The following is an 11,013-nucleotide window of genomic DNA, read 5'->3' as shown; positions in this document are numbered from 1 at the left end:
ACACATGTCATTGTTGGCGGATGTCGTTATTAATCGGTCTAGGTTTAATATATTTATATCCTTTATTAGATATTATGAAATCATCTTCTACAAAATGTTGTGAGCATATTGTGCTGCAAATGGATGGCACCCAATCCATTCTGCCTGAAGTATCTTTCTATATTTTTCATATTAATATGAATTTTACTACTTGTACACTATATTTGTAGGGTAGGCAAAGTCTTTGCATATATGTATGGACTGCACGCCATTGCTTGTACGTATAGGGTTGTATGTAGTAAACGAGTCCCGATACAAAACTACAGTAATAGTCACTAGATCAGTTTTATTGTTTTATATTAGTTATTTACAAATATAACAGATAAATGCGTGCGACTCCCGGGCCCGGTGTGTCCTCTACTCGTCCTCGTGCAGAGAGAACAGCTTGGCCACCTCGAACAGGTCTTCGAACTCGCCCTGCGCCAGCACCTGCGCACAACGAGAGGTGAGTGGGGCTGCGGGGGCAGGGTGGGGCGGCGGTGACAGTGGGTGGCGGAGCAGGGTGGGGCTGCACGCAGTACATACCTGCCGGGCCACGTGCATGCGGTTGAAGAGGTTCCACAGCAGCACGCCCACCACGCGGCGCTCGCGCAGGTAGAACACCACGCCGCGCTCGTACCGCCGCGCCTCCGCCTCCGTGCCGGGCCCCGCGCTGGGCCCCGCGCTGGGCCCCGCGCTGGGCGCCACAGCCACGTCGTTGGCGGGCACCGCGACGGCGGCGCCGCTGGCGTCATGCGCGGCGGCTAGCTGTGCGGCGCCAGCTTCTTCGGAGACGGCGTCCGCCGAGAAGACTCCCACTGTGGGTAGCCGCGAGTCGATGATGCCGATGGCCTGCGAAGAGAGTGCGGGTGAGCTAGGGGTACGAAGGCAAGTGGAGGCCGAGCGGAGGCCGAGCGGAGGCCGAGCGGAGGCCGAGCAATGAGCGCTGACCTCGTAACCGAGCTGTGGGCCGAGGTCGCTCCAGAACATGCTCTGGTGCGTGTAGTGCTTGGGCGGGACGAGCCCCGCCATGTTCTCGCCGGCGAGGCGGCCGGACACGACGGCGTGGTCGTGGTGCTCCACGCGGCGCCGTCCCAGCACGACGTCGTAGAAGCACGCCACGTCGCCCGCCGCGTACACGTCGCTACGCGCCTGCACACACGTAACATCGCAGTCAAAACTTTTAACTAGACATAGTTATCTTATGATCAAACAAGCCATGGCACGCCTCACGTGACGAAGCGTATTCTGGTCTGTATACATTCGCTACACATCAATTAGAAACATGAACTAGTGGAGTGAATGTTGCCAACTGCATGTACACCAGACACGACTGCAAGTCGCTCGCTTTGTATTAAATTACAGCACCTGCAGCTCCGCGTTGACGAGCAGTCCGCCCAGCTCGGGGTGCGTCTCCAGCCCCGACGCCCGCGCCAGGTCGTCATCCACCTCGCTGCCCACGCACTCCACCACCAGGTCGGCCGCCTCGTCCGCCCCGTCCGCCAGGCGCAGCGCCACGCCGTCCTCGCGCAGCTCGCCCCGCAGCAGCTCGCAGCCCGGCCGCAGCAGCACGCCGGCCGCGCGCAGCCGCCGCGCCGCCTCCGCCGCCAGGTACGGCGGCAGCACCGCGCCCAGCGGCGCCGCCTCGCGGAACAGCTGCGTCACCGTGCGGCCCTCGGGCGCCAGGCGCTCCGCCAGCGCCGCGCTCAGCTCGCAGGCCAGGAAGCCGCCGCCCAGCACGGCCACGCGCCGCACGCCCGGCTCCTCCAGTGCGCGCGCCAGCCGCGCCGCGTCGCGCACGCCGCGCAGCGCCAGCGCGCGCCCCGCCGCCGCCGCGTCGCGCAGCGCCTCGGTGCGGCGCGCGCGCACGCCCGTGGCCAGCAGGCACTTGTCGTAGCGCAGCGTGACGGGCGCGCGGCCGGGCGCGCGCAGCTCGGCCTCGTGGCGCGCCGCGTCCACGCGCACGACGCGCCAACCGCGCGCCACGGCGGCGCCGCCCGCGTCCCGCAGCTGCTCCACGTCGGCGTAGAAGGCGGCGGGCTCGTAGGCCACGGCGCGGCGCCGGCCGTTCCACTGGCGGAAGGACAGCGCGTCCAGGTGGGGCGCGCGCGCGGCCAGGTCGGGCTCGCGCCACAGCTCCTTGCTGAGCGGCGGCCGCATGTAGGGCAGCTCGTGCTCCGTGCCCACCAGCAGGACGCGCGCGTCGGGCCGCGCGGAGCGGATGGCGCGCATGGCGGCGAAGGAGGCGGTGCCGGCGCCCACCAGCAGGTACTGTACGTGCGCGGGGAAGGCGGCGCCGTCGCCGGGCACGGGCTCGGGCTCCGGCACCGCGCTGGGAGCGCTGGCAGCGCGCGGCTCCTCTGAGTCGGTTATGTCCTTTTTCTCTTCACTCAGTTTTCGGTACAAGTACACCTGATGTATTGTATAGTAATATAACAGCAACACAAAGAAATTGTTACAGGAAAATTTTAATTTTGGCATTCGCCATAAGTGTATCTGAAACTTTTGTTGATTAATTACCCTTTTTTGTAAGTGTTTTAATCATACAGTCCGCCTAATGTTGTAAGTTTACATTAGTCTACTACATTACATACTTATTCTTTTATTATGAGTGATTGTTGAAAACAAATGAAACAGTTGCTGCTCAAAACATGTGAAATATAATTTCGTTGATAAAATTGCATTATGTGCATGGAGATTGTACAATAATTGATAACTAACCCCGCCGAGGGATGCCGTGACCGTGAGCGCGGTGGCGGCGAGTGTCCAGGAGCGGCGCGCCGCCTGCCTGGCGCCGCCACTGCCGCCGCCGCCGGCCGGGACCCTGCCGCCGCCGCCCCCGGCCGGGGCACTGGCAGCTTGCGCCGCGGCATGCTCCGACCCACCTCTTGGGGACGTTAACACTGTCTGTTGAACATAGTGAGAGAGTTGTGTGGCTTAGGATTCATCTTCAATCTCGCACTCTGTCCACAGCGGCTACGACTGCAGCTGTTGCGGCTGGCATGGTACCTACTGTTCTACAACGCTTCACATGGTACCTACCGTTCTATAGCGCTTTATTTTCCTTGGCAGCTTGAAATCACATACAAGCACATTAATTCACCACATCCGTTCACTATGCTAATAGTTTATGTCATAAAATAGTTACTGCTTCACCAAAGCAGGGTGCTACACACCCCAGGACAGTACTCACCTGTGACGCAGATGCCTGACTGCACAGGGAACTGGAACCTGCAACAAGTGACCCACCATCAGGCTGCTGCAGCTTTATACATTTTATCAGTTAAGTTTACCATCAAGTCTTACATGTGTACTGTAGACCAAATGACATTTGATAGATTTATATATAGAAACCGATCAATCATACTGCTGCGCCAGTGTGAGTGAAACGTGCTTCTTAAAATCTCAATATCTCAAAAATTTGTAATTCATTAGTCCTCAGTGGAAAATGAGATATTTTTATGATAGGGGAAAAATTGCATGTTAATGTTTCTCTAATTTCCAGTTACTTACACTCCCATTGGCCCCAATAAGTAATTCAAAATTATGAAAAACGAGAAAAGGTTCACACTGTTATCGAGCACTTCAATAATACACGTATAGGTTATCTTTGCATCAAACACTTGCAACTCCAACAGTATATAACAAACCTGAACATAGACGGAATACTCACGGAATAGTTTGTAAACATCTCTTCTTGCCGCGGAGAGCAGTTCGAGGGCTTGGCTCTCGATGTAAATTGCAGATACCGCTCTCGCTCTAAGCATTACTAAACTATTTTTTCTTACTTCGCGCGTACACGAGAGGAACTTTACTTCTATATAGAATAAAAATATTTAGAAGAATGTAAATTCAATTAAAATAAATATACTCGTTCTCATACATCTTTGAAATATTTAAAAACTGTTGTGAAATTATGTTCAACGCTAGGTTAGAAAACTGTTTCACGATTTTGACAGTTGTCAGTTTTATATTTTGTTTGACACTTGACAAAAATGACATTATTTATCTTTTCTTTGTATTAACTATTAAACTTCGTAGGAAACGTTAGATAATATGTATTTAGTCGATTTTTCACTTTTTAGAAAAAGTATTTTTCGAATTCATACAGTATACACTGTATGTATGTATTGTGACTTCTTATTATATAGATGGACGATTTTCGGATAAATACAAAAAAAAGGTAAAAAGTATTTATAATTTTTTTATTTTTCTTTTTTATCTCGAGTATTTTATCCAAAACGTTAGTTAAGTACTATTTATTTAGTTTTAGTTACGTTATTTAGTAGAAAGGATCACCTACGCTTAGTACAATTTGGGTCTAAATTCGAAAGTAGAAGTAGAAAGAAAAAGCCAAGATGAAAAATATAATAATCCGTTAATAGAATACCTGATCCCATAAGCATTGTTTATAATGGCACCAAAACTGTAGCACCAATAACCAGTGGCGGACTAAGGGGGGACGGAGGGGGCGGTCCGCCCCGGGCCTCTGGTCTTGGGGGGCCTCCAAATGGCTGCAAGTTCCCTTGATTAAATCGTAAAACGCTTCATACGTTTTTGTCGGGACTCCCGCCAAGGTCATATACCATATAGGGCAAGTGACCCGGTTGTGGCCACCGACCCCTTTGTGGCCATTTGGACCTTCAAATATTTATAACTAAGGCATGGACAAATTAATTACTCTGTTATGTACAGTATTTAAAATATTGAATATTGGAGACACTGATACCGTTGGCAGCTTTGATGTGTCAAACTTCACTTCGATGCAACAAGTCATTCTTTTTAGTTGAGGGTGAAATTGTTAAGATCTTAACAAAAAGGCTAAGGCGAGCGGGTGAGGATTTGGTTTTTATTTTTTAAATCTTTGCTTATTGTTTGGATGTTTAAGTTAATACTACATGAAGAATATATTGTCTAAGTGAAAATAAAGTTATTTTGTCGCCATATGTTTCTGAAGTGCGGTTATTAGAAGGTGGCCACTAATGGAGACAAAATTATGAATTTCTCCATCTTTGGCCACATGGCTGGCCAAAACTAATGTACATAGACACCCGACTTCTTCCCCTTTATTTTATCGTGGCTTTTTTTCCTTGGCTTTACATATCAATAAATACATATTTTTCATTTTCAGAGATGCAATAAATTGCCTTCACACAAAGGGGAGGTCAGTTTACTTTGCAGCTTTTACCAACATCATATAAATTTTGATCTCCTTATTTGTAAGTTAAATTCAAGTGAAGTAATAATATTTCATATTTTCCAAACTAAATAAAAACCATTGTTTGTAAAATGTCCATTTTAATTTATAAATTTTGATTACTTTTATTGTATTTTTTGATGGCCAGAACTGGCACACGACCGTGGCCACAAATGGCACGAATCTGGCCAAAAATGGCACAAACTCCCTTTTTTTTTCTTTCTTATACAGTTATTTTTCTATTGGACGTTCTTTAAAAAAAGGGTTTTCTTAGGCAAGGTTAATACATGTTAAATGACTTTTTACAAGAAATATGTTCGTGATAACTAAAACTATAAGTTAAGAAAGCCTCAAAGTCGACAAAATTCTTAAAGTGGCCACAACCGGGTCATTTACGATACGATGCAAAATGACTGTGAATAGTGCTGACATCCAGCAGGTTGACATCGTTGCATCGTGTATCGTATACAGTGGCGTAGCGTGTCTTGACGGGGCCCCGTATAAAAATTTGTTTGGGCCCCCCCTTTTGTTCAGGAGAGGCCCCGTATATTTGATACGGCAGATACGGCGCTAGCTAGGCCCCTGATCGTATATGACCTTCGCGAGTCCCGTCAAAAACGTTAATGTATAAAGCGCTTAATCGGAGTTGGAGGTCCCGGAGACAAATAAGTACAGATAGCCTGTAATATTGTAATAATAGTCTTGCCATAAATATTGTAATAAAGAAAAAAAAAATGTTTTTAACTGCAAATAACATTACTTTGACAGTGTGTTAGTTTAATACATAAATATACCACGATTAAAAATATAAAAAGACATAAAGAAACCGAAGTTATTGGCAATAACTTCGGTTTTATTCACGGTTAAATTATACCATTTTGTGTACATTTTCGGGAACATTATTGTAAGAAATAAGAGTTAAACATTGAATAGGAACATCCAAGGTAGCTGCCGTTTACCGCCACATTCCATAGCGCGTACCGCCGCTGGAATCACATAGAACCTACCTACCTACCTACCTACCTACCTACCTACCTACCTACCTACCTACTTACCTACCTACATACCTACCTACCTACCTACCTACCTACAGTGGTCAATGGAACTCGAATAGCTGTCAAGTCCACCATGAAATACTTAGGATTAGTGGTCGACAGCTGTCTTGGGACTTCGATCCTTATTTCCTACGGCGGCGGGCGCCTAAGTTGATAGGTGCAACAGGCGCGCTTGCAACGTTGTTTAATAACGCGGGGTCAAAAAAAATATGTACTTGTATTGATGGTTTTAACAAGTATAGTAAACGTAAAAAAAATATTCACGAACTACTTTAACGCGTGCCCCGGAAACCAACAAATGTTTAAGTTGAGTTAAAGACATAATATTTGTAAAGTAAAATACTATACTATTTTCTTTAATTTTTAGTTTGAATGAAACCTATTTTATTTTATTTTATGAAACTATTTTGTTTGTGGTAAATGTGACATTGGGTGTCAAGATTATTTTTCTATTAAAGAAAAGATGGATGTTATTTTAGTTAAATATTTCTTTATTTAAAATGTAACTCACAATTGTGAAGAAAGAGATATCTAAGAATAAACTTTAATTGTCGTTTCTTCATTTACAGGTTGATTTTGATTTTGTTATGCACTTGTAAATGAATCAATGTAAGTTTTAAGATGTTATTTTTGTTATAAAATGTGTAAAAATAAAATTCTTCATTTACAGAGCAACGCAAGTTTATTCTTCAAACCTATAATTAGAGAATAATCTTATAAAACGACAATCTTGTTTATTGAAATACCTAAATAAATAAAGCAAAATATGGATCAGCTACGTTTCGAATTTGCTTTAATGCCAGCGAGTGATGGGAAATCAAATGTCTGTTGTGTAACCTCAATAACAACAAAAGATGAAAAAGTGTTTGTTATACCGGAAGAACTACAGTCTGTTAGTCTTCATAAAGAGTTAATAAAGACAGCTGCGTATAATAAAGTGAAAAATAGTTTAAAGAAAAGACATCAAACGAGAAAAGTTTGGATGACAATGTCAGATGAACTAAGAAAAGTATACATAGATGAAGATGGTAATTTACAATTTGGAGAGCAATATCTAGAAGAAATTGAACAAAAGCAAACATCTGGAGGATTAGAAAAAAATACAGATTCATTGGAAAAATTATTTGCAAAATTGATTGAGAACACGCAAGATCAAAAAAAACAGAATCTAAAATATATTGCAGAGAAGTTTGTGATTGAAAAATTTACAAGTAAAAATACAAACCCAAACCAATGGATTGATATTTTTGAAAAAGAATGTTTGCGTTTTGACATTTTGGAAGATGAGAAAAAAATTGAAATACTAAGACTATTCATGGACAAAAGTTGTGTTGATTGGTACAGTTCTATGATTATAAAGTTAACACTAAACTCTGACTGGCAGATATGGAAAAATAAGTTCTGTGAATCATTTGCGAATCAAGGCTGGAACCAAGTGACTTATGCCCTTTTTTTTAAATACAAGGATGGTTCATTGGTGGATTATGCTATTAAAAAGGAAAAACTTATTCTGGACATGAGAAGATCAATAGATACAGGTACGCTGGTGGATTTAATTGCTGCAGGTTTACCTGGATTTGTGCGGGAGAAGATAAATAGAGAAGCAATGAAGGATACAGTAGACCTATTCAATGAAGTGAGAAAGTATGAACATTTGGTAAATAAAAATAGGAATGGGGTCTATAGGAAATTCGAAAATCAAAAGATAAATAACAAAATTGAGGAACGTACTCCATGCAAAACATGCGAAAAGCTTAATAAAGGTACTCGTTACCACCCCGAAGCTGCATGCTGGTTTAAGGTTAAAGATGACAATACATTTGATAGAAAATCTATAAGGCATGTGAATAATTCAGTGATTGAAGCAGAGTTAAATGAAAACGAACAAAAAAACTAATAGTAACACCATTAATAAGAGTCAAACTACTAATAAATGATAAATTGGAAATATATGGAGTATATGATTCAGGTTCGAATGTTTCTCTCATTAATTCCAAATTATTAAAATTAAAAACCAAGAAAAATAATGCAAATGAAGAAAATTTAGTTACAATTAATGGTGTGAAGAAGACCAGTGGTTTGACAAATCTAAAAATAAAAATTTTCGAAAAAGAAGAAAATGTAAATGTTTACGTCATTGATGAACCAAATTTCAAATATGATTTTTTAATAGGATTAGACATGATAAAGGCATACGAGTTGATACAAAATGAGGAGTTAAAAATAACTCAAAAACAATACTTACATCAAGAAAACATAAAACAAGAGGAAGAGATATACAAGAAAAAAATGAAAGTAAAGAATATGTAAAGGAATATAAGATTAATTTTAATGAACATATTAAAGAAAAGGAATTTGAAATAAAAGTAAATCATTTAGAAGAAGATAAAAGGGAAAAAATTTATAAATTAATACAAAAATATAAATCGGTTTTTGCCAAGGATAAATACGATATAGGAACTGTGAATGGGTATGAAGCCAGAATAGACTTATTAGTAGATAAATACTGCTGTAAGAGGCCTTACAAATGCACTATAGAAGACAAAAAAGAAATAGAAAAACAAATAGCTAACCTACTAGACAATAAACTTATAGAAGAATCATACAGTCCATTTGCGGCACCGGTGACATTAGCCTTTAAAAGAGAAGAAAATAAGAAGTCAAGATTGTGTATTGACTTCAGAGAACTAAATAAAATAGTGGTACCTCAAGCCCAACCATTCCCTTTAATTGAAGATCTAATGGAAAAAACTAGAAATTGTATGTATTTTACAGCTTTAGACATAAATTCTGCATTTTGGGCTATTCCTTTACGAATTGAAGATAGAAGAAAGACAGGATTTATAACACAAGAAGGACATTTCCAATGGACTTGTTTGCCATTTGGATTGAAGACCTCACCAGCAATTTTTCAAAGAATACTCAGTAGTATACTAAGAAAATACAATCTTACAAGCTTTACAGTAAACTATATTGATGACATATTAGTTTTTTCTCGGAATTTTGAAGAACATGTAAACCATTTAGAACAACTGTTAGAAGCAATACAATTAGAAGGATTTAGATTGAAATTTACCAAATGCAATTTCGCATCAGACACCGTAAAATACTTGGGTCATATAATACAAAATAATACTGTAAAACCGATTAAGGATAATCTAATATCAATAAAGGATTTTCCAACTCCGAAGACTCAGAAAAATGTTAGACAATTTTTGGGAAAAATAAACTTCTACCACAAATATATACCAAATAGTGCAACTATACTAGATCCACTACATAATTTGTTAAGGAAAAATCAACAATTCATTTGGTCCCATGAATGTGAAAAAGCATTTAATACGATAAAGGCTTTACTTTGTTCACAACCAGTTTTAGAAATATATGATCCAAACTTGCCAATAAATATTTACACTGATGCATCAATAGAAGGAGTTGGAGCTATATTGAAACAGATACAACCTGATGGAAGAGAAAAACCAGTGGCATACTTTTCAAAGAAGTTAAATGGAACCCAAAAAAGAAAAAAGCCATTTACTTAGAGTGTTTGGCAATTAAAGAAGCAGTACGATACTGGCAATACTGGCTGATAGGTAAGTCATTTACAGTTTATTCAGACCACAAGCCACTGGAAAACATGAATTTGAAATCAAGGACTGACGAAGAATTAGGTGATTTGATGTATTACCTGTCACAATATGATTTTAATATTAAATATGCTCCGGGAAAAGACAATTTAGAAGCAGACTGTCTTAGTAGAAACCCTGTATTGGGATCAGATGAGAACAAAGATGAACAACTGAGGATTGTAAATGTAATTAACCTGCAGGATATTTTAATAGATCAAAATAAAAATGAAGAAATACAAAAGAATAAAGACAGAATGATAAAAAAACAAAATATATACTATAAAAAAGTCAGGAACAAGGAAAAAATAATGCTATCAGAGAAATTCAGCATAGAACTTATAAATAAAGTACATAAGAACCTTTGTCATATTGGAATCAAACAGATGCAGAAAACACTTAGTCCACTATACATAGCTAGAAATTTGACAGAAAATATCAAAAAAATAAGTAAAAATTGTGAGATTTGTATAAAAAATAAATCAAGAGGACAAGGGAAAATTGGATTTATGTCACACTTAGGTCCGGCCACGAAGCCATTTGAAATAGTCTCTATAGACACAATTGGAGGTTTTGGAGGATCAAGGTCTACAAAGAAATATTTACATCTACTGGTAGATCATTTTACAAGATACGCATTTGTCCTGACTTCAAAAACCCAAGGAGCAAATGATTTTATAAAACTGGTTACAAACATATCAGAAACAGATAATATCGGAATGATTCTCACCGATCAGTACCCTGGAATAAATTCAAAAGAATTTAAGAGATTCTTAGCGGAAAAACAGATTCCAATGATATTCACAGCAGTAAATGCGCCATTCTCCAATGGTCTTAATGAGAGGTTAAACCAAACATTGGTAAACAAAATTCGATGTAAAATTAATGAAGAGGAAAATACACGAGCTTGGACAAAAATAGCTCATGAATGTGTAGAAAAATATAATAAAACTATTCACTCAGTTACTGGTTTTTCACCAAGTTATCTTTTATATGGTACAGATGCTACGATTTTACCTAAAGAGTTGAAGGAAGAAAAAACACAACAAGACTGGATAAGAGATAGAACAACAGCTCTAGAAAATACAATAAAATCTCACAATTACAACAAAATATT

At 40.8% G+C, this 11,013-nt stretch overlaps 1 protein-coding gene across 2 annotated transcripts; it reads right to left on the bottom strand.

The window, feature by feature from the left end:
• Positions 1-308: 308 nt before the first annotated feature.
• LOC118271307 (apoptosis-inducing factor 1, mitochondrial) lies at positions 309-3,992 on the bottom strand. 2 transcript variants are annotated; one of them, XM_035587342.2, is made up of 8 exons: positions 3,692-3,992; positions 3,212-3,249; positions 3,061-3,090; positions 2,740-2,925; positions 1,387-2,430; positions 970-1,170; positions 565-870; positions 309-468 (listed from the first exon to the last, which is right to left on the bottom strand). In XM_035587342.2, exons 1-8 carry the CDS (start codon positions 3,783-3,785, stop codon positions 397-399), a joined length of 1,971 nt encoding a protein of 656 aa, XP_035443235.2. In that variant the 5' UTR covers positions 3,786-3,992; the 3' UTR covers positions 309-396. The 2 variants fall into 2 exon arrangements, with proteins under 2 accessions (XP_035443235.2, XP_035443236.2); XM_035587343.2 differs by lacking the exon at positions 3,061-3,090 and having other exon boundaries at positions 3,692-3,991.
• Positions 3,993-11,013: the final 7,021 nt, after the last annotated feature.

The sequence above is a fragment of the Spodoptera frugiperda genome, chromosome 9 (genome assembly GCF_023101765.2).
Source record: "Spodoptera frugiperda isolate SF20-4 chromosome 9, AGI-APGP_CSIRO_Sfru_2.0, whole genome shotgun sequence".
In the NCBI taxonomy this organism is placed as follows: Eukaryota; Metazoa; Arthropoda; class Insecta; order Lepidoptera; family Noctuidae; genus Spodoptera; species Spodoptera frugiperda.
This window is presented reverse-complemented; position numbering and strand designations above follow the sequence as displayed.